Source organism: Rhinatrema bivittatum, chromosome 3 (genome assembly GCF_901001135.1).
Source record: "Rhinatrema bivittatum chromosome 3, aRhiBiv1.1, whole genome shotgun sequence".
NCBI lineage: Eukaryota > Metazoa > Chordata > Amphibia > Gymnophiona > Rhinatrematidae > Rhinatrema > Rhinatrema bivittatum.
In genome coordinates this window covers 181915425-181941980 of record NC_042617.1, presented here as the reverse complement: position 1 = coordinate 181941980, position 26556 = coordinate 181915425, and the positions used below count along the sequence as shown (strand labels likewise).

General features: G+C 47.3%; 1 protein-coding gene across 1 annotated transcript in view; it reads right to left on the bottom strand.

Moving 5' to 3' along the window:
• The window catches only part of WDR64 (WD repeat domain 64), a 540197-nt gene that overhangs the window by 43465 nt on the left and 470176 nt on the right, over positions 1–26556 (bottom strand). Inside the window, exons 25-26 of the mRNA XM_029594015.1 lie at positions 16785–16866; positions 15992–16072 (exon numbers count right to left, since the gene is read on the bottom strand). Of these exons, the coding sequence (XP_029449875.1) occupies positions 15992–16072; positions 16785–16866 (163 nt within the window). The remainder of the gene's footprint in view (positions 1–15991; positions 16073–16784; positions 16867–26556) is intronic.

The following is a 26556-nucleotide window of genomic DNA, read 5'->3' as shown; positions in this document are numbered from 1 at the left end:
TTATCTATCAATGGGCAATACAGGAAGCCACGCTAGCAGGGAGAATGGATAATGTGGGTTTTTTATGTGGGCTTTTTAGTGCCTGGGTCAGGACAAAGAATAACAGCAGCAGAAGCCTTATAGTGTGGCAGAAGAGAGAGGTTGGAGAAGGTACAGGCTGAGAGAAGGCAGTTTCTTACTGAGGAAGAGTGGAGGGCCCGAGAGAAGTAGGCTGTTCTGACTCAAGCTACTTGCAGAAGGGCTTGCAGGTAGCGGATATTGCGCCTGAGGACAACGCTACTAGGGACGCCGGAGACTAATGGTACGTACCTATAGACTGAGTTCCAGGGCTATTCTCAGTCTAAGAAATCCTCTAACAGACTGAAGACTGATATGTTTTAACTTGGTTTGTGGGCCCTTGGGTCATGGAGAGAGCTGACTCCACCCACTGGGAGGAGCCCAGTGGGGACTCTCCATGTCAGGCGGGATCTCAGCAGTGATGGACTCAGAGTCAGAGAATATTTATTATACAGCAAAGAGAAACCCGAGGAGCGGGTTTAGTTCTGGAATTAGAAGACCTGAGATGGATTCTCTGGTAGTGGTCCGCAGGGCGGGGTAACCCAGGGAATCCTTGCTTCTTGAAACCTTGTACGTGGTAGCTTAGTGGTCCGCAGTGCAGGGTAGGCCAAAGGCAGATGTGAGTAACTGTACAAGACAGCATAAATTCGGTAGTGGTCCACAGAGCGGGGTAACCCGGAAAGTACTTGCTTCTGATAGCTTGTGCGTTGTAAATCTGGTAGTGGTCCACAACGTGGTGTAGGCCAGAGATAGGTGTTGGCAATTGGCACAAGACAGCGTGGATCCGGTAGTGGTCCGCACATTGGGATCCCACCCAGCTGACTAGACGTGGTAACGAAGAGTAGGTCTTGTATTCACAAAGCAGAAGGGAATACGTAGTAGCAGCTGCGGAGGTCCGGTGCAGAAGAACTCACTTAGCTGGAGAAGGAGAGACAGACAGGAGAGGCTCTCCGAGGTGCGGATAGCCCTGAGTGCAGCAAGGCCCCCGAGGAGCTGGTACCTGAGTCACTCAGCCAGGTACCTGAGTCACTCAGCCAGGAACGCGGGTACAGCAATGCGAAGTGTCTCGAGTAAGGAATAGCAAGATGGAATCCTTGCTAACTCATAGGTAGGAAAGTCCAGTTAGTTTAAGTACACGTAGGCAGTGACGTCATGCGGAGGGGAAGCCCCTGAGGTTCCCGCCATGACGGGCACAAGAAGGAGGCAGGCACGTGCGTGTGCCCTAGGTCACTCTGGGTTCAAGATGGCGACCGAGATCGCCCTCGCTGTCCCGGGAATGCCAAGGAGGTCGGCGTGCAGAGGCAGAGACAGCCATCCTAGCCAGAATTGAGGCTACAGGGCAAAATGAGGTGAGCAGCAAAGGTCACAGCCATCTGTGACCAATGGGCGCAACAGGACCCCCCTTCTTAGGGCCCCTCCCAGGGGGTTTCGGCCTCCTTGGGTGAGTTAAATGGAACCGATGTAACATGTCCTTGTTAAGGATGCTGACAGCAGGTTCCCAGCTGTTTTCTTTAGGGCCGTATCCTTCCCATGAAATTTAGTACTCCCAATGTTTTCCTCTCTTACATACATCCAAGATGTCATCTACTTTGTATGCGATGTCCTCTTCAGCATCCAGAGGCTGTGGATATGGAGTCTTGCGAGAGAATCCAAAGAGGATGAGAGGCTTCAGCAGTGAAACATGGAAAGCACTGTGTATCTTCATGGATGATGGTAACTTCAGACTATAGGTCAGAGGACCTAGGCGGCGAAGGACAGATAAGGGTCCAATGTAGTGTGGAGCGAATCTAACAGAAGGTAATTTGAGGCGAAGGTACTTGGTACTGAGCCAAACCTTGTCTCATGGCTCAAACTGAGGTGCTGCTCTGTGATGAGCATCGTATTGCTTTTTAGCCCGTTGTCCTGCTTTGTGTAGAAGTTTCTTAGTTTGAGTCCAGAGTTGGTGAATCTCTTCAGCTGTAGCCTGAGCCGCTGGTGATGTACCTGTCAGAGATATAGGAAGTGGTGGTAATGGTTAACGACCATATACTATCTGGAATGGAGTGGATTCAGTGGCAGAAGCAGGATGACAGTTCAGGCCGAATTCAGCCCAAGGTAAAAGTTCTGCCCAATCACTCTGCCTAGTGTTGACATAGGCATGAATAAACTGTTTGAGAGTGCGATTCATTCTTTCTGTTTGCCAATTAGACTGGGGGTGATACGCTGAAGTCAGGTCTAATGCAATGTCAAATTTATGACACAGTGCCCTCCAGAACTTGGCAGTGAATTGAACACCTCTGTCGGAGACGATGTGCTTAGGCATCCCATGCAGGCGGAATATATGCCGAATGTACAGTTTGGCGAGTTCTGGAGCAGATGGTAGTCTGGGTAAAGCCACAAAGTGCGCCATTTTTGAGAAGCAGTCCACTATGACCCATATAGTATTGTTCCCGCTTGAAGGTGGCAAATCTACAATGAAGTCAGTCGCGATGTGCTTCCATGGTTCATCTGGAACTGGTAACGGCTGTAGTAGACCCCCAAGGGCGACCAGCAGGAGGATTTTGTCTGGCGCAAGTAGCGCAGGATTCAACGTATGCTTGGACGTTCTTTTTTATTGATGGCCACCAAAAAAAGCGTTGAAGGGTGGCAAGCGTACGGGCCTGTCCAGGATGACCGGCTAATTCCGAAGATTTTGAGGAACCACTGTTTTACCCGCTGGAACAGAATGGGTAGCAGCCAGAACTATCTTCTCCAGGTTGATGATGTGACAGGGTGCGTCAGGGACATCTTCAGGTGTGAAGGAGTGTGAGAGGGCATCTGCCCGGACGTTTTTATCAGCAGGAAATCGAATCGGTTGAAGAATAAAGACCACCAAGCTTGGTGATGGTTAATTCTCTGTGCATGATGTAAATATTCCAAGTTCTTGTGATCAGTGAACACTGTTATCTGGTGTTGAGCACCTTCTAACCAGGGATGCCATTCCTCGAATGCAAGCTTGATGGCGAGCAACTCTTTGTCGCCGATGCCATAATTTCTCTCGGCTGGCGAAAAGCGTCTTGAAAAAAATGAATAGGGATGAAGCGTATGCATATCACTGTGCTGACTGAGCATGGCCCCTACGTCGACATCAGAGGCATCGACCTCCATGATGAATGGCCGATGAGGGTCAGGATGATGTAGGCAGGGTTTCTTGAGGAATGCCTCTTTAAGAGCTTGGAAGGCAGAGATGGCTTCCGGAGACCACTGTGATGGGTTGGCTCCTTTTCTTGTCATGGCTGTAAGTGGCGCCGTTAAGGTCGAGTAATTCTTGATGAATGTGCGATAATAGTTAGTGAAGCCTAGGAAATGGCAGAGTGCTTTAATACTGGTAAGCTGAGGCCAGTCTTGTATGCCTTTGATCTTCTGGGGGTCCATTTGAAAGCCTTTGTTGGACACAATGTATCCCAGGAAAGGAACAGACTCTTGATGAAATGCATACTTCTCGAGCTTGGCGTATAGACAATGATCTCACACCCTCTGCAGGACTTTGATAACATCAGCTTGATGGCTCTGGACATTACTGGAAAAGATGAGGATGTCGTCCAAGTATACGACCACACACTGGTATAGCAAGTCTCGCAGGATGTCGTTCATCATATTTTGAAAAATGGCTGGGGCGTCACACAGGCCAAATGGCATCACTAAATACTCAAAGTGACCATTGCGAATATTAAAGGCCGTTTTCCACTCGTCCCCTTGATGAATGCGAACCAGGTTGTAAGCGCCCTTTAAATCTAACTTCATGAAGATCTTTGCTCCTTGGAGCCGATCAAACAACTCAGAAATTAGTGGTAGAGGATATCGATCCTTGATGATAATTTCGTTCAGATCTCTATAGTCAATGCAAGGGCGAAGGGATCCATCCTTCTTGCCGATAAAATAGAATCTGGCCTGCCGGCAACTTAGATGGTCTAATGAACCCTTTCTGTAGATTTTCTTGAATGTAGGCCGACATGGCCTTAGTCTCAGATAGTGAGAGTGGATAAACTCTTCCTCTGGGTGGCTCTGGGTCCGGTTTCAGGTTAATTGCACAGTTGAATGGTCTGTGTGGTGGAAGCACATCAGCTGCTTGTTTAGAAAATACATCTTGGAATGATGCATACTGCGGTGGTAGACCAGGGAGAGCAGTAGAAGTAGCCAAGCATGGCAATGGTGTTACCTTTTTTAAGCATCTGTCATGGCAAGCCAGACCCCATTGAGATAGCTCCATAGAAGACCAGTTGAACTGGGGAGAATGGTCTTGCAACCATGGGATACCCAGTACTATAGGTTGGATAGCTTTCTCGAGGATCAGGAACGTGATGGTCTCGGTATGCAGGGACCCAGCGAGTAGGTAAACGGGTTGTGTGGTAAGCGACGTGTCTCCTGCCAACGGCCCACAGTGTATGGATGATAGAAGCAGCGCTGTGGGTACTGGTTCGGTAGGAATTCGTAGCTGTTCTACCAATCTTTTCAGAATAAAATTCCCACCTGCACCAGAATAGACTAGTGCTTGTGTGGCAAACTCGAGATAATAGAAACCAGGAAAGTCAATGGAGGAGATGGTGCAGTCAGACCTAGGAAGAGTCCTCTGGCAGATCCTAGGTCTGCATGTTTCCCGGACAGATGGGACAAGTTTGGACTGCAAGGCCAGTCTTCCTGCAATACATGCAGAGGCCCATCTTTTTGCGAAAGCGCCTCTCCTTGGTGGTTAAGTGGCTCTGGCCTAATTGCATGGGCTCGTCCGCTTCTTCAGGATTGGGTAGTGTCTGAACTGGAGCTGAAGGAAGGAGCGAGGGCGATTACCTCTGGAAGGGTGTTTCTTGGGAGGCTTTACCTCAGAGGATCGCTCTCGGATACGATAGTCAATCCTTCCAGCGAGGTCCATAAGAGACCTTAAGAGTTTCAGGCAACTCTTGTGCGGCAAGTTCATCTTTTATACGAGAGTTGAGGCCTTCTAAGAAGATAGCTGTTAAACAACCCAAATCCCATAGGAATTCAGAAGACAGGGTTTTAAATTTGATTACATAGTCCGGGAGTGGTCTAGTCCCTTGTTGGATGTGTAGGGGTGCTGAACCAGCTACAGACTGGCGTGCAGGATCATCAAATACAGATTTGAAGAGAGTCAGAAAGCCAGGCAAGTCATTCAGGACTGGATCATTGCGCTCCCATAATGGTGAAGCCCAAGCCAGGGCTTTCCCATCCAACAAGAACAAGATATACATTGTCTTGGTAATAGCTGTAGGGAAGTACAGCGGTTGTAAGGAGAAGTGCATACAGCACTGGTTTAGAAAGCCCCTACACAACAGGTTATCTCCTGAGAAACGAGTAGGGGCAGGTAAAGGAACTGTAGTATGCCTGGTAACCACCGGGGGTGATGCACTCAAATCAGGAGTAGAAGAAGCATTCAAGTCTGGTATTCAGCTGATTAAAGGCAGTAGTCAACGATTCCAAAGTTCTCTGTTGCTCCGAAATCCATTGGGCCAGGCCAGGAATGGCCTGTAAGGTTGAGAGCTGAGCCGGGTCCATGGAGTTAGCAATCTGTTATGTTTTAACTTGGTTTCTGGGCCCTTGGGTCGTGAAGAGAGCTGACTCCACCCACTGGGAGGAGCCCAGTGGGGACTCTCCATGACAGGCGGGGTCTCAGCAGTGATGGACTCAGAGTCAGAGAATATTTATTATACAGCAAAGAGAAACCCGAGAATTAGAAGACCTGAGATGGATTCTCTGGTAGTGGTCCGCAGGGCGGGTGTTGCAACCGTCCCTTCCCGACAGCTTCACTCCGCCTACCTTTCTTTCTTTGCACCTGCCCTTGCTGTGGATGGACGCCTGGCTGCCGTGGCATCTGCATGCCGTCCTCTCCGGCATCCCCGGACCGGCTTGGGCGCTGCCTCCCGCCATGCGCTGCGTGGCCCTCACTCTTCTTTCCTACTTGGCGCGAACTTCAGGGGCGTCCCCCTGTGATGACATCACGCTGCCCGGATATTTAAAGCCTGCAATGTTTGCTAACCTTTGGGTTAGCAAGGGAATTCCTTACGGATGGGATTTGCTCTCCGTACCCAGCTACTCTGCCTCCAATATTCTTTTGGACTCTTAATGCTAACGGGGTACCCTCTCCTCGGGGGCCTTACTTGCTTTTCAGGTCGCTATCAGGAAACCGGTACTCACTCCTCGAGGGCCCATGTTCCCTGACTCCCTGCCTGCTCCTACCTTCTCTTCTGCCTGGAAGGATTCGCTATCTTCAACACCAGTCAGTACTACTATCTTTACCTCAGAGCTGATCCCTGAAACCAGGTACTTGCTCCTCGAGGGCCAGCCTCTGTTCCAGCCCTGGTGCCATCTCCTACGTGGAACCGCTTTGTGAGTACATTACCTTCAACCTCTCAGGGATCAGGTACTCGCTCCTCGAGGGCCTGCTCTCCCTCTCCTGAGGTTCTCCAAACTGAGGCTTGTGCATATTCCACTGTACTCGTTATTCTCAGTTCTCTCCACTACAGCACTGCTACCGGAGGAGTCGCTGTTCCAACGCCTGAGAGATATTAGCCCAGCCAGGCTAATTCTACTGCTCACCACTGCCACCTCTGGCTTCACCACATTGTCTAATAAAAGATCAATCTCTGTGTTTGTGTGTCCTAAGCTGAGCCTGACCTATGGCCCCTCACTGTCGTCCCCCCGTGGGCGTGGTCAGCTGTCACAGTGTCCAAGGGTCCACCCGAACCTCACTAATTATAACAGTGGGGTAACCCAGGGAAACCGTGCTTCTTGAAACCTTGTGCGTGGTAGCTCTGGTAGTGGTCCGCAGTGCGGGGTAGGCCGGAGGCAGATGTGAGTAACTGGTTCAGGTCAGTGTAAATCCGGTAGTGGTCCGCAGAGCGGGGTAATATGGAAAGTATTTGTTTCTGATAGCTTGTGCGATGTAACTCCGGTAGTGGTTCGCAGCGTGGGGTAGGCCAGAGGTAGGTGTTGGCAACTGGCACAAGACAGCATGGATCCAGTAGTGGTCTGCAGAGCGGGGTAACCCGAGGATCCCACAAAGCTGAATAGACATGGTAACGAAGAGTAGCTCTTGTTCTCACAATGCAGAAGAGAATACGTAGTAGCAGCAGTGGAGGTCCGGTGCAGAAAAACTCATTTAGCTGGAGGAGAGACAGATAGGAGAGGCTCTTCGAGGTGTGGATAGCTCTGAGTGCAGCAAGGCCCCGAGGAGTGGGTACCTGCGTCACTCAGCCAGGAATGCCGTTACAGCGAAGCGAAGCGTCACAAGTAAGGATTAGCAAGATGGAATCCTTGCTAACTCGTAGGTAGGAAAGTCCGGTTAGCTTAAGTAACGTAGGCAGTGATGTCATATGGGGGGAATGCTCCTGAAGTTCCCGCCATGACATGCACAAGGAGGCAGGGTCCAAGATGGCAACCGGCGTGCAGAGGCAGAGACGGCCATCCTAGCCAGAATCGAGGCTACTGGGCAAAATGAGCTGAGCAGCAAAGGTTACAGCCATCTGCGACCGACGGGCGCAACATAGACGTGCCATTCTGGGCCTGGTCAAGCTTCTTGGAGCCTGGCCATTTAGCACATGTCACTTAAGCAGCCAAGAATCTCAGCTGCATTTCCTGTGCTCACCAGCATCAGACTTTATAGCTCCCACGTTGTCGGAGTAAGATCATGAAGGGGTTAGACATTGCTATATCCACCTTCAATCCCTATCCCCAGACCACTAATTTCTTCACTGTTTTATGAAAGGGGAAGGCGTTTGCCCCGAGAATCACTTGCAGGTCTCCGCACTCCGATAATTTTAAGGTGGGTTTCTGCGCAGGTCTCTATATAGGCCCTTGAGCACATGTATTTGCTTTGCATGAATTTTCTGTGCATATCTCATTTGCATACCCTTCCTTTTATTATATCCTGTGAGGCCGCTCGGTTTTGTCATGTGCGCTCACAAAAATGCACACAGAAAAATAGCACCAATTTCAGAGCTATCTGCTTTGTGCTCCCCTCTCCTTGCTGGCATTCCCTCTCCCAGTCTTTCCCAGCTGTGGCGGGCGACCTTTGCATCAGGCTGTATAAGGGTGTAATTGTGGAGACTGTAAGCCACCACTGTCCACACTAACTCCCTGAAGCATCATGGCCCTCATCTCCTATTACTCTTTTTTGGAAGCTCACTCAGGAGGTAGAAGAGGTGAGGCTATAGATCCAATAGGACTGTGAGCATGGTGGCACTCGGTCCTCGCAGTTAGACCCAAACACAAACTGATGTAGGGCTGTAAAATGTGGCAGAGAAGATGACCACATGCAGGAGGAGTTACCAGTAAAAGGGGGATAGGGGAATGTGAAAACTGATGGGAAGTGGAAATCTTGTCTGCAAGAAAGTGATGCTAGTCGAAGAGGCTGAGACTCATGGGAGAAGGAAGGGTTTGCTGGCAAAATGTGAAGCCTCCTAGAAACCTTGCAGCAGCCTGTAAGTTCAATTAAAAGTAAAGGAAAGTAGTAATGATGGCAGACTTTAGTTGTAAGCTCTTTAAGCAGGGACTTATTTAACTGAAAACATGTTGTAAACGTCCGTGATCTAAAATTGGAAATATTATTATTACTAGTAGTAAAAACCTGTCCAAGGAAGGGGATATAGTGTGAATTGTAGGATGTGCATAATTGAGATGTGTGGTGGTAGACAGTGCATGCTGAAATCTGGTGTACTTTGCCCCATAATTAAGGTGGACTTTGGGAAATCTACTGCTTATCCCTGGGATAAGCAACATTAAATCTATCAACCTTTTGACATACTGCAAGGTACATCCTGGATTGGCCACTGTTGGAAACAGGATATTGGGCTTGATGGACTTTTGGTCTGACCCAGTATGGCATATCTTATGTTCTTATGTTAATAGTTGATGTTAAGCAGTACAGACTGGCATGAGGATTAAAAAAACATCTAAACCTCTTTAAGATGAGGGAGATCAGATGTTTGTGATCCAATGTGATGAAGATCTTCAAGATCACAAAGCATGTGAAATGCAAATCACTCTGGTAGACTGGATCGCATCTCTTCAGATTGATAAAAATAAATCCCTTTCTTCTCTTAGCCAGGAAGGAATACTTCTTTATCAAGTCTGGTGAGGAAGGGATTTTTCAGCTCAAATGCACTCTTTTCACCACCTCTTTTAAGGAACAGATGTATGCATTGGCCTAGTGAAGGATTCTCAAAGGGAATACGTGCACCCTCCCTCCAGGAAAAAAAGGAGAAAATCCCTTGGGCTGGGCTCTTGCCTTGGTAGAAGAGAGCTCTAACGTGACCCAGCGGAAGCCTTCTTTCCTCATAGAGAATTGACTATGTTGGGCTGGGCAGATTCCTTCCCAGGTTGCAGTATACCCCTCCTATACTATGGAAGGTGGGAGGGAAGAGTTCTGACTCCCCACACTCCCTGCCCTATCAGCTTGCTTCCAGGGCTTCCGTCCCACAAAAGTCAGAAGGTGAGCATGAAAAAGGAGTTGCTTCTGTCAGAATACAAGGGTTATTGTGCTTAGGGGAAGGGAAGAGTGGTGTTCAGCTCAGAGGAGAGACAGAGAAAGATTTAATGGTCTTGGAGGGCAGTAAGTTATGTTCCCTGTACGTACCCTGATCAGTCCAGACTCCTGGGTTTTGCCCCCCCCCTCCTCTAGCAGATCGAGACAGAAGTTTATCAAACAAAACTCCGCCTTATATAAGATGGTGCCACCTACAGTCTGGCAGTATTCTTCTGTCTCCAGTAGGTGGAGGAGGTGCAAAACCTACAGTCTGTGCTAGGGCCTAGCTGGTTGTTTGGTGACAGGGTAGTTAGGTTACTTAAAAAAAAAAAAGAAGATAAGAGACTTAGGGAGTTCTTCAGACCGCAGAGTGTGCCTGCAGGTCACGATTTACACCTCCCAGGGGGTGGTGAGGTTCTGAGGGGACCATTTCCCCCCCTGGTTTCAGAGTCAGCTGAGGTACTGGGGGTTATTACACCGGTTTGCCAGCTTGTGGAGGTCACTGGGGGTGATACCGGGGAGCCCGGCTCACTCCCCCAGTTTGATCCAGGACCCGGAGGTTTGTTCAGGTATTTAAAAAAAAAAACAAACCAAAAAACAAAACCAACAACTCTGATTTCAAATTCCTTTTCTTGGCGGGGCTTGACTCTCCCTTCTCTTCGTTTGGGTTGGGGGGGCTCGCAGCACTCCATTTTCGTGGTGTTTCGCTGTTTTCATAGGGCTCAGGCTGTTAGTGAGTGGCAGCATGCCGCGCTGAGCCGCATGTAGGGCCTGCGGCGCCGCACGACGGGGTCTGCGCGGATTGCCTCCCGGGGGGAGAGGGAGCCTCCATGACCCGAGGTTGGGTCTTCCTTTGGGTCCAAACGGTGACGGTGCGTTCGGGGACCTACAGCCTCCGTCCTCCATCCCATTCCCTCGATGTGTGGGAACGGGCGCCATTTTGGGTACACTCGACTCGGCGCCTCAGACGGCGGGCACCATTTTGCCGCCGATTGTTCCGACGGTCTCAGCAGAGCAACCTGCGAGGGGGAAGGAAGACCCTCCCCCCTCACTTGTCACCGCAGCGCAAGGTCCCCGAGGGGGACAAACCTGCCGAGTCTGAATTCCCTATTGATGAGGACCCCAATGTGGATGGGGATGATTTATCCTCAGATTCCTCTTTTTCTTCTGACTTCGTGTGCTTATGCAGAAGGCCTTGAAAGCCCAGAGGGCTGGTAAAAAGAGGGGTCATACTCAGGACTCCCTCTCAGGGGTCCGCAAGCGCGCCAAGCCAGCTCAGGAGCCGGGTCCACCGGGGGGACCACGTCCTTTGGGCTTACGTCCTCTGATCAGGGATCCGGAATCTACTTCTTTGGACACAGATGGCCAGGACGACCTAGACTTGCACTCTCAGCCTCCGAGGGGGGTTGAGAGGGAGTCAAACCCCCAGCAGGGGGGTCTCCAGGGATCCCATGGGGCGGACGGCGATGACCCGAAGGTTGTTTGTTTTTTCAGGAAAGACGAGCTGGGTCCGCTGATTCCTGCTATCCTGGGGGAACTGGGGATCCAGCTCCCCCAGGAAGAATCCAGGTTAGGGGCTACAGATCCGGTAGTCCTAGGCCTGAGGGGTCCCCCTACAGCTTTTCCTTTCCATTTTTCTGCTACAGACTTAGTTTTCAAGGAATGGGATACTCCGGAATTAGGTCTTAAGGTAGCGAATGCAATGGACAAGCTTTACCCCCTGCCGGAGGACGCCTTGGAATTATTAAGAGTTCCTAAGGTGGATGCAGCAGTAGCGGCAGTCACGAAAAAGACTACTATCCCGGTTACGGGGGGAACAGCCCTTAAGGATTTGCAGGATCACATATTGGAGGTCCAACTTAAGAAGATTTTTTAAGTATCTGCACTGTGAGTCCGTGCGGCTATCTGCAGTAATTTTTCCTTAGGTGCGGGTCTCCGTTGAGTGCAACAACTGCTAGCCAACGAGTCGCTTTTGCAGGAAGAAGCGCTTCAGGCGGGCAGGCTTGAGGCTGTGATTGCCTACAGTGTGGATGCTTTCATGATCTGCTTCGCACCTCGACCAGATCTATGGTGTCAGCACGGCGTTTGTTGTGGCTCCGTCACTGGGCAGCAGATGTTTCTTCAAAATCTCAGCTGGGTTCTTTACCTTTTAAAGGCAAGCTGCTTTTTGGCAAAGAGCTGGAGGACCTGATTCAGTCTTTAGGCGAGAATAAGATGCATCGCTTACCAGAGGATAGGCCGCGGTCCAGGGGGTCCTTTGCTTCTCGATCTCGTTTCCGTAGAGGTCGGAGGCCTCAGACTTCCAGAGGATCCGCCTCTTCCTTCCGGCATAACGCCAGCAGGCAGCAAGCGTAGTCCTTTCGTGGGCGACGTTTTGGTAGACCTGGTGTCACCCAGACTACGCAGGTGGAAACTCCTCACAATGATGTACAGCCGGTCCATTCCTCGGTGCCAATGGTGGGAGGCAGGCTATCCCTATTTTACGAAGAATGGGCCAAGATCAATTCGGATCAGTGGGTCCTTACTGTGATAAGACACGGCTACGCGTTAGATTTTGCACACCAACTTCGCCAGCAGTTTCTGGTCTTGCCCTGCGGTATTGTGACCAAACGCCGAGCAATAAAGGACACAGTGCAACGGCTACTCAACCTCGGCGCCATTGTTCCGGTTCCTCAATGGGAGCTTCGGAGGGGTCAGTAATCCATTTATTTCGTGGTACCAAAGAAAGAAGGAACCTTCCGACCCATTCTCGATTTGAAAAGAGTCAACAGATGTCTCTGGATCCCTCGGTTCCACATGGAGATGTTGTGGTCCGTTATTGCGTCGGTGCATCAGGGGGAATTTCTGGCATCTCTGGATCTCATGGAAGCATATCTACACATCGGGATACGTCCCGATCACCAGCAGTTTCTCAGATTCGTGGTGCTGGGTCGGCATTATCAGTTTCAGGCTCTACCCTTTGGGCTTGCCACCACTCCCAGGACGTTCACCAAGATCATGGTGGTGGTGGCAGCTCAGTTACACTGGGAAGGATTTTTGGTCCATCCGTACCTGGACGATTGGCTGATTCGCACAAAGCCGGCATTGCTCTGCCAGGAGGCGATACAGCGAGTTCTCCAGTTGTTTAGATCACTGGGTTGGATAGTCAATGAATCCAAGAGCCGACTGGTACCTTCCCAGGTTTTTGGGAGCTTTGTTCGATACCTGAGAGAGGACAGTGTCCCTCACAGAGGAACATATGTTAAAGCTTCAAGGTCAGGTTCGAGCCTTGTTATCCAAGCCAGTCCCGACGGTTTGGGATTATCTGCAGGTGCTAGGTTCCATGACTTCGACGTTGGAATTGGTTCCCTGGGCTTTCGCTCATATGCGGCCCTTACAGTCCGCATTGCTTTCCCGATGGAATCCGGTCTCGGAGCAGTTTTATCTCCCTTTGCCCCTTCCGGAGTCGGCTCGGTGCAGTCTGGATTGGTGGTTATCCCCGGTCAACCTGTGACCAGGAGTTCCTTTGGTGGTCCCGACCTGGACGGTAGTCACTACGGATGCCAGCTTATCCGATTGGGGAGACGGTATGTCTGCAGAAGTCGGTGCAGGGGCAGTGGTCCCAGGAGGAAGCTTGCTGGTCCATCAATCATCTGGAGACCAGAGCAGTGAGATTGGCTTTGCAGGCGTTCCTTCCGCTTCTCCGGGGCAAATCAGTCAGAGTGTTATCCGACAATGCAACCACGGTGGTCTATATCAATCGTCAGGGTGGAACCAAGAGTCAACCAGTGGCAATGGAAGCTCGTCTCTTGATTTCATGGGCGGAACAGCAGTTGGCCTGCATAGCGGCTTCTCACATTGCCGGAGTAGAGAATGTCCAGGCGGACTTCCTCAGTCGCCATCATCTAGACCCGGGCAAATGGGTGTTAGCAGACGAAGCCTTTCAGATCATTTGCGCCCAGTGGGACACGCCCACGATGTATCTCATGGCAACGTTCCAGAATGTGAAGGCTCCTCTCTTCTTTGCTCGTCGCAGGAACACAGGAGCAGAGGGCTTGGACGCGCTGGTTCTTCCATGGCCGACAGATGTTCTGCTTTATGTGTTTCCGCCTTGGCCTCTCATCGGCCGAATTCTTCGCAGAATAGAGCTGCATCTGTCGGAGGTAGTTCTGATAGCTCCCGAGTGGCCGTGACGTCCTTGGTTTGCAGATCTGGTGAACCTAGCCATAGCGACTCCTTTACGGTTCCCAGACATGCCGAATCTGCTTCATCAGGCGCCCGTCTTTTTCGACCAGGTTGAGCCCTTTTGTCTAGCGCCATGGCTTTTGAGAGGAAATGGCTGAGTTCCCAGGTCTACTCCGATGCTGTGGTAACTACCCTTTTGCAATCTCGTAAGGTTTCTACTTCCATTTCGTACGTGTGCGTTTGGAAGGTCTTTGAGGCCTGGTGTCTCGACAGGGAGGTTGTTCCCACTCGGGTATCCGTACTGGAAATCTTGAGTTTTCTTCAGGATGGTTTGTCAAAGGGCTTATCGTGTAGTTCTTTGTGTGTGCAGATGGCAGCGCTCGATTCTTTACATGGCACCATTCAAGGTGTGTCCTTGGCAAATCATCCTCATGTCTCTCATTTTCTGTGAGGGGCAAAGCATTTGCGTCCGCCAGTGAGACAGCCTTGTCCCTCCTGGAATCTGAATTTGGTTCTGAAGGTTTTGTGCGGGGCACCTTTTGAACCATTACACAGAGCGACGTTGAAGGATCTTACCTTGAAGGTGGTGTTTTTGGTGGCTATTGCGTCAGCGAGCCACCTATCGGAACTTCAGGCTCTATCGTGTAGAGAGCCGTTTCTAAGAATCTCGGATTCAGGGGTGTCTCTGCGCACGGTGCCCTCCTTCCTACCTAAGGTGGTATCGTCTTTCCACTTGAATCAATCAGTAGAATTGCTGGCTTTTTCAGACCTGGATAGGTCGGACCCTTTTCATAAGGAATTGAAAAAGCTGGATGTTCGTAGGGCATTGTTGCGATACCTAGAGGTTACCAATGGATTCCGAGTTTCCGATCACTTGTTTGTTCTCTGGAATAGTCCCAGGAAGGGTAATTAGCTTCAAAGACTACTATAGCTCGGTAGCTAAAGGAGACCATAAATTCTGCCTATTTGTTGACAGGGAAGTCCCTTCCTTTGGGTATTCGGGCGCATTCGACTCGTTCACAGGCCGCATCCTGGGCTGAATGTCAGCAGATTTTCCCAGAAGAAATTTGCAGGGCGGCTACGTGGAAGTCCTTGCATACTTTCGCCAGGCATTATCGGTTGGATATTAGGATTCCGGGGCCTGGTGGATTTGGAGAAGGGGTGCTCAGAGCGGGCCTCTCCGGATCCCATCCCAAGTAAGGTTAGCTCTGGTACATCCCAGGAGTCTGGACTGATCTGGGTACGTACAGGGAAAAGAAAATTGGTTCTTACCTGATAATTTTCGTTCCTGTAGTACCACAGATCAGTCCAGAGTCCCACCCATTTGTCCTTGAAGGGAAAGGAGAGTCCGCACTGCTAGTGTTCTTTCTAGTCAGCTCTGTTGATTTGTTTGTTTCTTGATTGAGCACAGGTTCTGTATGGGGATTGATGAGCCAGTCTGCGGTTGTTAGAGTACTCTATATAGTTCAGGGGGGTGTTTATCTATTTTGGGCTGCTTTGACATTAAGTAATACTGCCAGACTGTAGGTGGCACCATCCTATATAAGGCGGAGTTTTGTTTGATAAACTTCTGTCTCTATCTGCTAGATGGGGGGCAAAACCCAGGAGTCTGGACTGATTCGTGGTACTACAGGAACGAAAATTATCAGGTAAGAACCAATTTTCTTTTGCACTGGTGAGGGTAAAAGACTGCAGGCAAGGAATGGGTAAATGGATGTGCTGGGGACACTAGGAGGTGTTGCTGGTATAGGAGGGGTTGGGTTTGTTGTATTGCCAGTAGGAGTGTGTCTAGATGTAGTGTTATGTTAGGTGTTACTAGCATAGGGCAGAGATGTGCTTTTATTTGTTTCATTTTGATTACTGAGCACAATTTTTTTTTAATGTGCACTAAAACAAAACAACATTAAATAAAAAAAAACCCAAAAAGAAATTTTGGGTTGCACACCCCTAGTATAGGGGTGCAGACAATGCATGCTGCTGTGTGAGGGACATGGATCACACATTGCTGCTGTGCTGACTGAGCAGGGGTGATGGGTACATGTGCATCCACTGACTGGAGCTCTGTATGTATGTGCCCATGTCGCTGTGGACATGGGGGTGCTAATCTTTGCTATCCCTCCTCAGTGACTTAGTAACATTAAGATTTAAAGAACAATGAATTTAGCAGCTTTGGCCTCTCCATCTTTTCGTCTTTCAGTTCCTACAGTTTTAGCTTCAATACTTGCTGTATTTTCCTGGCATATGAAATGATATTAACCCAGATACAGTTATATTTACCTTGTATATTGGAAGAGCCCTGAAAACAGCACCACTCTCTCTATCTCCAGACGTGAAACTTTCCAAATGGATTCTCTTTACCTGTAACACAAGTCAATATCAAAAGTTAACCTCTCTCTGATTTATCTTCCTCCATAAAACCCTCTGTTCCTAAAAATCCAAATCTAGCTCTGTTAGGAATCTCAAATGCATAGGGCCAGATTTTAAAATCTATGCCTGATTTTATAACATGCGCGCGCAGCCGCATGTTATAAAATCCAGGGTTGGCGTGCGCAAGGGGGGGTGCACAATTGTGCAACTTGCGCGCGCTGAGCCACGCAGCCTTCCTCCGTTCCCTCCCACCACCTTCCCCTACCTAACCCGCCCCCCCCAGCCCTACCTAAAAACCCCCCCTTACCTTTAATTTTTAAGTTGCACCTGCCTCTGGGCAGGCGTAGGTTGCGTGCGCCGGTGACGACTGGCCCGCGATCCCGGGCACAGCGGCAAATGGCCGCTGTGCCTGGAGGCTCCGGCCCTGCCCCCGCCCCGCCCACTTCTCACCCATTTTTTCAAGCCCCAGGACATACGCGCGTCCCGGGGCTTGCGCACGTCGCCGAGCCTATGCAAAATAGGCTTGGCATGTGCAGGAGGCTTTTAAAAGGGTTATGGGAGTATATTACGCGCGTAACCCTTTTAAAATCCGCCCCATACTGTTCTAAAGGGTTCTAATTTTAGCCAGTTTCTTGAGATACTAAATCTAGATTTTAGTGCTGAAGTCTAAATGGGAAAATAACCAGAAAATAGGATAGGATACCTTGGGAGAAGCTAAAGATCTGAAATACTTGTGATCCTCCTCCTCTTTTAAAGTAATGCTTGTCTCTTCCACTGTCTCCCATCTACACACAAAGGATATAAACATATTAAAAAATCAAAACAAATAACAATAACAATAGCCAGGAGGAATGTATATTTTATTAGACAATATAATTATTCCTAGCTTTCTGGGTCATTCATCAAACTGCGATATGCCAGTATAATGTTTTCTACATTATGGCTGGCAGCACAACGGGAAATAACTAATGACGGTATAGAAAAGATTTAAAATAAAATAAATAAATAAACACCTTTTCCCGTGGCGCTATGGCGGTAAAACTGTGCGGCCTGGCTTTCTCTTTCCTCACTCGCCTGGTCACCTTCCTCTTGGACCCTAAAGAGCAACATTATATCCCCTCTTAATTTTATTTTAGTCAAGTCTTTGGAAGACTTTTAAGTAAAAAATTATATATATGTCATGAAATCTTTAGTTGTAAGGTCTCAAATTTTGATCAACATCTAGCTGTTCTATTTTTCCTCTTTTTGCATTTCTTGGTTTGTCTTCTATATCTTCTACATCTCTTTTCCATATTGCTCCATGCCATACCCTGTTTCTTTGTCTATACTACTCTCTGCCTTCATCTCAGCCTTTCTTCTTTCCATCTTCTCTTTTTTCTATTCCCTGCTCTTCATTTTTCTGCCATTTTTTTCCTCTACCACCTTGTCACTTTTAACAATAAATCTTTACACTAGCCTTTCAGTCCAATTTGTTTCCAGCATTTTCATACATCATCTCCCATGAGAGAAAAAACAGCAAACTGACCATTGTCTTCTCAAATGCAAGCTTTGTATCTTGGGGCCAGTTCGGTGTGTTAATGCTTATTAAGTGCCAAATTTGGCACTCAACATGCATTAAATGCATATTAACATGTGTTATTGGTAATGACCAATTCTGCATTACCAGTAACTCGGAAACATTTGGGGCAATGGGTGACAACATGCAAATGCATGTAAAACAGCTCCTTATTAATGTGGGCCATGATAAATCTTGCGGTCCACGTAAAACTTGCAAAAGTTAACTATACCTCAAGAAGAGTAGTTACTGTTCCCCAAGAGAATCATAAGGCATTAATGCACCTGCTGATGCTCTCTGCCCTCCCCCCCCCCCCACTGCAGGGTGGTATCCCCCAGTGAGGCATCTAGTCACTCCCCTCTGGTACATATCCTACCACCCCCCCCCCCCCCCCAAAATAAAACTAATCATCCCAGATGGAAAGCCCTGTCTCATGTCTTTAAACCTGACCTCCACTCAGTTTCCAAAATGAACACTCTCCCAATCACCTCTTCTTACCTGAGATCAGCCTCAGATCCCCATAGGCAAAAGAAACACTCAATTGCTCCTGTCCAGCCAGCACCAAAATCCAAAATGGCACCAGCTGGCCTGTGACTGTCCTTTGCCCCACACCTGAGGGACAAAGGGGAGCTTTGAGTCAGCCAGCACCATTTTGGCACTAGTGAGATAGGAGTGACTGGATAACATTCCTGCTCATGTGTACCTGAAGCCCTTGGATAAAGAGGTGCAAAGGTTTCCCATAAAGTGGAAGGGATTTTTTAAATAAATCAAGTGGGGTGCAGGATTAAAGATGGGGGTAGGGCTTACTAACTGCATTGGGGAGGATCTGCTTGGCTTAGGGGTGGCAGGAGTGGAGGCTCAGCGCACAAGGTGCACAAGTATGCACCCCCTTGCGCGCCGACTCCGGATTTTATAACATGTGCGCGGCTGCGCGCACATGTTATAAAATCGGGCGTAGATTTGTGCGCGCCAGGTAGCGTGCACAAATCTACGCTCGCACGTAGCTACTAAAATCTGGCCCATAATTCCCATTAGGTTATTTAATGCACAAAAAAATCCCCACATTATTTTGCACATTAAATAGCCTAATGTGGCTACCTCTTTTTTAGTCTCAGGATCAATCATATCTACAAATACATGGTACCACGATGGGGGCCACTATGGCCCCCGACCTTGTTGTTTATATGTCTCAGCATTTGAATCTTGATTTCTTTATGGTTTCTCCTTTTGGGTCTTTATTCTGGCCTGGTATTACTATATAGATGATGTTTTTTCTGATTTGGACCAGATCAATTATTTAATTTTTCCTCTTCATTGACTGGCTTAATATATGCAACCACAAACTCAGTTTTTCATATCATTTTCATTTGTCCTCTATTTCTTTCTTAGATATTACCATCTCTATCATTGATAATAGTTTCCGTATGTCCATCCATAGGAAACCCACCGACAAAAACACTCTTCTTCGTTACAAAAGCTATCATCCACATTCCCTCAGACAAAACATCCCTGTCAGTCAGTTTTTTCAACTCCGCCAATTATGTTCTTCCCATGTCGATTTTATATCCAAAGCTCAAGTGATATCTGTCAACTTCCTCTCACGTGATTATCCTCCTTGTGTTATTAAGAAAGCTTTTAAACAAGCTCTGTTTATTAATTGTGATCTTCTCTTTTTACCACGCCAAAATACTACCACAGATAGACTCACCTGTGTTAATCCTTTCTCTCTGAATTCTCGTGCTGTCTGCGATATTAACCGCTGTTACTGGTCAATATTATCTCCCTTGTAGCTTTTCAACAATTCCCATCACTGCACCTTCAAACATGGAAATAATCTCTATGATTCTCTAGTTTCCTTGGATCTGCCTCCTCTATTACCTTGTGATTCTTTTCCTGTTACTGGTCACAAATCATGTGGCTCGTGCGCCGCTTGTACCTATTCTTTGACCATCTCCGAATTTTCTTATCCATCCTCAGGTCATGTCTATCATCTTAAGCACAATACTAATTGCAATTCCTCTGGGGTAGTCTATGTCATTTCCTGCCCATGTTCTCTCCTTTGTGTCAGCCAAACCTCATGTAAGATTAAAATACGCATTTTCAAACATTGAAGCAACATTTTCAGCTCTCATTGCTGCACCTCTGGTGTCTCACTGGCTTCTTGTAATCATTTCATTACAGATCTAAATTTTTTTTGCCTATAGCTTTATGTTGCGTTCGTGCCTCTTCTCGCCCCTCGCTCCACCCTCTCTACCTTGGGAGCGACTCCCTTCGGCTCTGACGGACAGATGCAGCCGTGGCTTCTCCTTGCCTCTTGGTCCCGGCGTCCCTGGGCTGGCTTGACGCTACGGATCCGCCATGTTCCTGATGACGTAAGGGCGTGCGCGCACACTCCAGACTTTGTACCAGCAAGGGCGCGAACCTTGGGGGTGTCCCCCCGTAGTGACGTCATCCATTTCCACTTTAAAAGGTCTTTGTTTGCTAACCTCTAACGAGTTAGCAAGGAACTCCAACAGGACTTGCTTCGGCAGTCCACGATACTTGCAACAACGATCCGAGTCAGCGCGGGGAATCCTTCTCCACTGCTCGGCCTTTTCAAACTTACCAGGAGTACCCGCTCCACGGGGGCTCCGCTCTCTCTTCTTGATTTCAGATTGCCAAGACAGGATCTGGTACTCGCTCCTCGAGGGCCTACGTCCATGAATACTCAGAAGACTGCTCATTGCCTGGAAGTGATTGCAGACGTGAACACAGTGAGTTCTATTGTAGCTAGGAATCGGTACTCGCTCCATGAGGGCCTACATTCCTATAGCTCTGAAGACTCCCTTCCGTCCCAGACGTTATCGCAGGTATGGAGATCAAGAGTTATATTGGCAAGAGTACAGATAGGAACCGGTACTTGCTCCACGAGGGCCCATGTTCCTAGAATCCTTTACAGACTCTCTTCCTCTCTAGAAGCCATTTCATATACAGCTATTGTGAGTTCTTATTACAGACTGTTTATAGGAACCAGTGCTCGCCTATGGCTCCAGTTCCTGAATATACTGAAGACTCTCTGTGGCATAGAGACAATTGCAGATATCTACTATTGTGAGTGTACCATCTTGTATCCAGTATACCCTGTCTACTCACTACTTTTAGTCTCTCTCTACAGCTCAGCGACCCAGAGATTATATTCCAGTATCAGAAGGACTTCAGCCCTGCAGAACACCTTGACTCACTACTGCCACCACTGGTGGTCTAGCTTCCAGCCTAATAAAGAATTATTTGTGTTTATTTCTTATTCTAGCCTAGCTGGTGGTTCCTCTCAAGATCTCCTTCTGGGGGCGCTGTCATCTGCCATTGGCCCAGGGATTCACCATTTCCTCCCCGTGGTCATTCCTTACACTACTGTCACTCTGTGGGAGCCAACCACAACAGACTACTAACACTGCTTACGGAAGTATTATATAGATAGCTACTAGAGATGTGAATCATGTGATCGATCATCTTAACGATCGATTTCGGCTGGGAGGGGGAGGGAATTGGATCGTCGCCGTTTGGGTTTTTTAAATATCGTGAAAATCGTGAAAATCGAAAACCGGCACACTAAAACATCCCTAAAACCCACCCCGACCCTTTAAAATAAATCCCCCACCCTCCCGAACCCCCCCAAAATGCCTTAAATTACCTGGGGTCCAGAGGAAGGGTCCCGGTGTGATCTTTTACTCTCGGACCTCCGGTGCTTGTAGAAGTAGCGCCGGCGCCATTTTGTTTTTTGTCCCCCGAGGTCAGGAGCGTAGGAGATCGCTCCCGGACCCCCGCTGGACCCCCAGGGACTTTTGGCCAGCTTGGGGGGGCCTCCTGACCCCACAAGACTTGCCAAAAGTCCAGCGGGGGTCCGGAACGACCTCCTGCAGTCGAATCGTGTTGTCTACGGCCGGCGCCATTTTGCGCCGCCATTTTGCGCAAAATGGCGCCGGCCGTAGACAACACGATTTGACTGCAGGAGGTCGTTCCGGACCCCTGCTGGACTTTTGGCAAGTCTTATGGGGGTCAGGAGGCCCCCCAAGCTGGCCAAAAGTCCCTGGGGGTCCGGGAGCGATCTCCTGCCGCGAATCGTTTTTCTGTACGGAAAAACCAAAGGTAGCGCCGGCGCCATTTCTACAAGCACCAGAGGTCCGAGAGTAAAAGATCACACTGGGACCCTTCCTCTGGACCCCAGGTAATTTAAGGCATTTTGGGGGGGTTCGGGAGGGTGGGGGATTTATTTTAAAGGGTCGGGGTGGGTTTTAGGGTTGTTTTAGTGTGCCGGTTTTCCCGCCCTCCCCCTTCCCCTCCCCCTTCCCCCGATTTACGATTTTTTGACGATAAATCGGGGGAATTGTTATTGTATCGTGGCTCTAATGATTTTTGACGATTTAAAATATATCGGACGATATTTTAAATCGTCAAAAAACGATTCACATCCCTATCTCTTTCTATGGGACTTGCCAGCAGCCTATATATAACAGATTGCTACACCGAGGCGGAGGCATGATAGATTGCTATCTCAGTAGCGAAGTACAATATACCTATTGTTAGCTCCTCTTCTCAGAAGAGTATCATTGAACAGACGGCCAACTCCTCTTCCCTGGGGAGTTGATCCATAACAGATTACTACCTCCTTCCTTACAGGAGCATCTACAGCAGTTCGCTAACAGATTATTAACTCTGCCCTCCTGGCGAGGTAAGCACTACAGATAGCTAACTCCTCACCTCTGGAGGAGCAGATCATGTCACATTGCTAACTCCTCCCCCTTTCAGGAGAAAAGCCGAATAGATTGCTAACTCCGCCCTCCTGGCGGGGTGAGTGATAACAGATAGCTAGCTCCTCCCCTCTGGAGGAGGAAAGCATAACACTTTACCCTCCCCACCATCGCAGAAGTGTTCACAATGCATTACTTCTTTCCCATGAACAACACTATATTTTCTCCTTAAACACCGTACACCCATCCGGTCTCAATCATGAGATCGCGTGGCTGTCATGTGTTTAAATTTCTTGAACTAATTGTTCAGCATACTTTTGTTATCCTGGCAATTTTTTTTGATTGGTCTCTCCTTTTTACCCTTCATTTTTCATTGGCTACTATATGGAACCGTGCAATTGGTTCTTAAGGCTCACATGACTCCCTGGCACATTCCTTTAAATCATCTTGTCACTCTTATTTTCCTGCTTTTGTAAGCCATCTTGCTGAAGCTCGGTGCTCTTTTTCATGTAAGTTTTTATATTTTTGTCTCACTGTTTCTTTGTACAACTTTTCTCCACAGATTAATAATTTTCTTTAAATTTTGTTTTCCTTGCCACTGCTGTGGCGATTATGTCATATTATAGTTTTTTCTTGTTTCCTGTGAACTCTGCCCGTTTTTCATGTTCACATACCCATTCAGCTTCAAACATGAAACTGAGGGACTGTCATATTCTAATAATAATTCATTATTTTTAAATTTAAGTTTTCACGGTATTTTTGTTACTGTTTCTTTCGAATAACGACTTGTTTAACTGGCTTTTCCTGGTGCACCTACTTTAATATTCCTGTCTTTGCAAACCGCTTTACTGCATTTCTATGATCACTTTTATTTGTTTTCTAATGATTCTGCTACCTTTGTTCTTATGCTTTTGCCCCCTTTTGGTTTGTTTTTCAGGTGGTTTATTATAGCTGTGCTGCTTTAAGTTTTTCTATGCAGCGATCTATTTAATGTTTACCAGAGCATTTCCATATTCCTCCTTTCCCTCTATGTTTTTGACGTTTAAATTACTTAGCTATTCTCACTGTTAGTTATTTATGTATTAGTTCTTAACTATTAATTTGTTATATGTACAACATTACTTCTTCCCTTAGTTATTTATATCCTAGTTCATAATTATTACTACCTTGTTCTATGTACAACGCTCTGACGTTTTGTTTATGTTTTCCTGTAAACTGACGCGATATCCTAGGATGAACGGCGGTATATAAAAACAAACAAACAAATAAATAAATAAATATGCTTTGCTTCTTCTTAATGTTCTGTCAATGTATCATTCTTTTTTGCTTTTCAGATGACGTAATTCTCTTTTCAATATCTTAATCTATGGATTAACATGTATTTGAGTGCCCTGTTACATTTTACTATTATTTATATATTACATATGGGATCCTTTTTTTCCTCATTTTCACAGTTTTTCTATTTTATTTTGATTGATAGATGATTGCTTGATCTCCTTCCTTGAGACAGCCCTATGGCAAAACATGGCTCGGGTCGGGATTTTTATCCTAGAAACCTGTTTGGATATTTTCTTCATTCAGGTCATCTATGATACCTCTGGGTCCAAAGATAAGAAATAGATTTCTTTATAAGACTTTCACAGTGAAATGACTTGCTAGGACACTTTACTTTCTTTATTTTTATATTAATCGAGGTATACAATTCCGCTCAAGCCGCCTTCTGCTGTATTGCTGAAAAATTTGCAAGCTGAGTTATTTGAATAGAAATTAACTACTAATTAATATAACTCACGTGATAGGGGCCAAGGCCAGGCAGTGCCATTTTAGAAAATAGCCGCCACCTGGGCCCAGAGCCTAGAAGGCACTCCAGGCCCCCACTGCACCACTGACAACCATTTATCAAATAAGGGGTCTGAGAGTGGGTTAGGGTGGGGAGTGGTGGTCTGGGGTCTGGAGGCTATTTTCTATAAGGGATGATTTGGGGGGATGGGTAGTCCATTGCACCACGGGTCTTGTGTTTTCTACAAAAGGAGGATCTGGGAGGGTGAGCTAGGGTGGGGGTCCCGCCTCTTGGTCTCCAGGAGCTGGAATTTTTCTGCAAAGGAGCGAAGTTAGGGGTGAGGGGCGGGGCTTCTGCCCTCCATTAAAAATGCTTTTTTTAAAAAAAACTTTCCTCAACTACAGGCCACCTGCAAGGGCAGGGAGGGGTGGGACAGGTGGTCCAAGCAGACCCCCAGGGCTTTTTCCAGCTCATGGGGTGGGGGTCTTCTCAAGGCTGCCATCGTGCTATTTTTAGGGGAAGGCCTTTTGCTGCCATGGTATTTTTCCCTTCTGGATCATTTACTGTGGCTTGGTGAATCCCGCAGTATTCCACAGCTTAGTGAATGAGGCTGTAAGTTTGTATCTTAAGACAATGGAGTGTAAAGTGACTTTCACGGTAGCAAACAACAAGGATAATCAATATCACACCATTTACATGTCAATATCCACAATAACAGAAAATGGTGTTTATTTAAGAATTTTAATATTCCTTTACAAATCCCACTGTAAATCCATACAAATATATGACATACTTTTAAAAAAAAACCCCACAATAATACCAAAACCCAACCTAGTTTTGACGAAACAAATCGTCTTCTTCAGGGGACACCCACCCAATTAAAACATCCCAATACATATCAACCCCCACATTACATTTACAAAGTATAAAAAACATATATAACCAAAATATTTTATATGACAAACTACTTCATAATGTCTGTAAAAAACAAATGTTATAAATATAACAAATTCAATAATATCTATATATTACATATTTAATATTGTACTTACATATATTTAAATTACACATAATATTATTATCTATTTCAAAAAAATATTTTTCACAACCTAATTAATATTTAACCCTACAAATTTCACAATACTACCTCAATTCCTATCAGTCAATGTTTGAGACTTCGCCGGGTATGTTCAACCATAGAGGTATTTAAAGAGCAAGCAAAGGGATTATCACATAGGTTTTATGAACGAAAGATATAAACAGAAATGTGTGAAAATGTTTGAAAAATGTGTGAAAAAAGCATGCTTTCTATGCGAACCTTGAAAACCTTTTGCTTCTTATTCTGTGGTCTACCTTAGGCCATACCTTACCTTGTGGGCTCCGGGGCTGCTCTACTCTTGTAACTGCCTTATGGCCTGCCTTTCCAGGCCTCTCTATATCTAGGGCCTTCTGGTCTGTAGCCTAGTGGCCTATGGGCCTTCAGCCTTGCTGTCTTTGGGCTTCTATGTTCTTTGTTCTGTGTTGTCTTGTCTAATTCTTGTTCAGTCCTGTCTTAGTCAATCATATCGAGTCCTGTCTCTGTTTGGTCTTGCCGTGCCCACTCAAGTCCTGTTCCTGCTATTCACTTCCTCCCTTGTCAGTATCTTGCCTTGCGCTCCAGCCTATATTTAGTTTCAGTTCCTGTCCAGTATCCCTACCTTGCCTGTGTCTCCCCCAGTCCATGCTCAGCTCCTTGCTTTGTCTCTGTCTGTACCCCCGTCCCAGTCCTTGATCTATGTCCAGCTCCAGTATCCAGCCCAACCCTGCTCCATCCTGCCCCTGTCCATAGTCCAAGCCCTGTCTCGTCCAGCTCATCCAAGCCTTGCCTCACTTACCATGATGTACTGCTGCTGCAGATTAATATCTACTGGCCCTCAGAAACCAAGGGTTCAACCTGCAGGGGAGACAGCTGGCTAGGCTAGGCAAAACGACGGTATAGAAAAGTTTTTAAATAAATAAATGTCTTGCCATGCAATCCTGTACTACTCCTGGAGTGGTGTACCTTGAGTCCAGCCGAGTACCCAATGACACATATGCATGAATCTTATATCATCCGTGCTAGTGTGCGCATATTATTCAAAATATGCCTAGCATGTATATGTGTGCTCCTAATTTTAAGTATTTACATAAGCAATTGCTATTCGTACATTTTCCTTAGGACTTGTCAGCTTTTACATGCAAAAGTGAGTTCATTTTATAACATATGTGCATGAGGAAATGACCAGTTTTACCAGTTAGTCCACCAGTTTGCCCAATACATGGATAACTTAAATCCCCCTGGTTCTTTAGCATGCACTCCTCCCAGTAAACCTATACCCCTCATGCAGTCCGCATTTCGCTATAGTTTTATAGAAACTTATACTGATAAATAGCA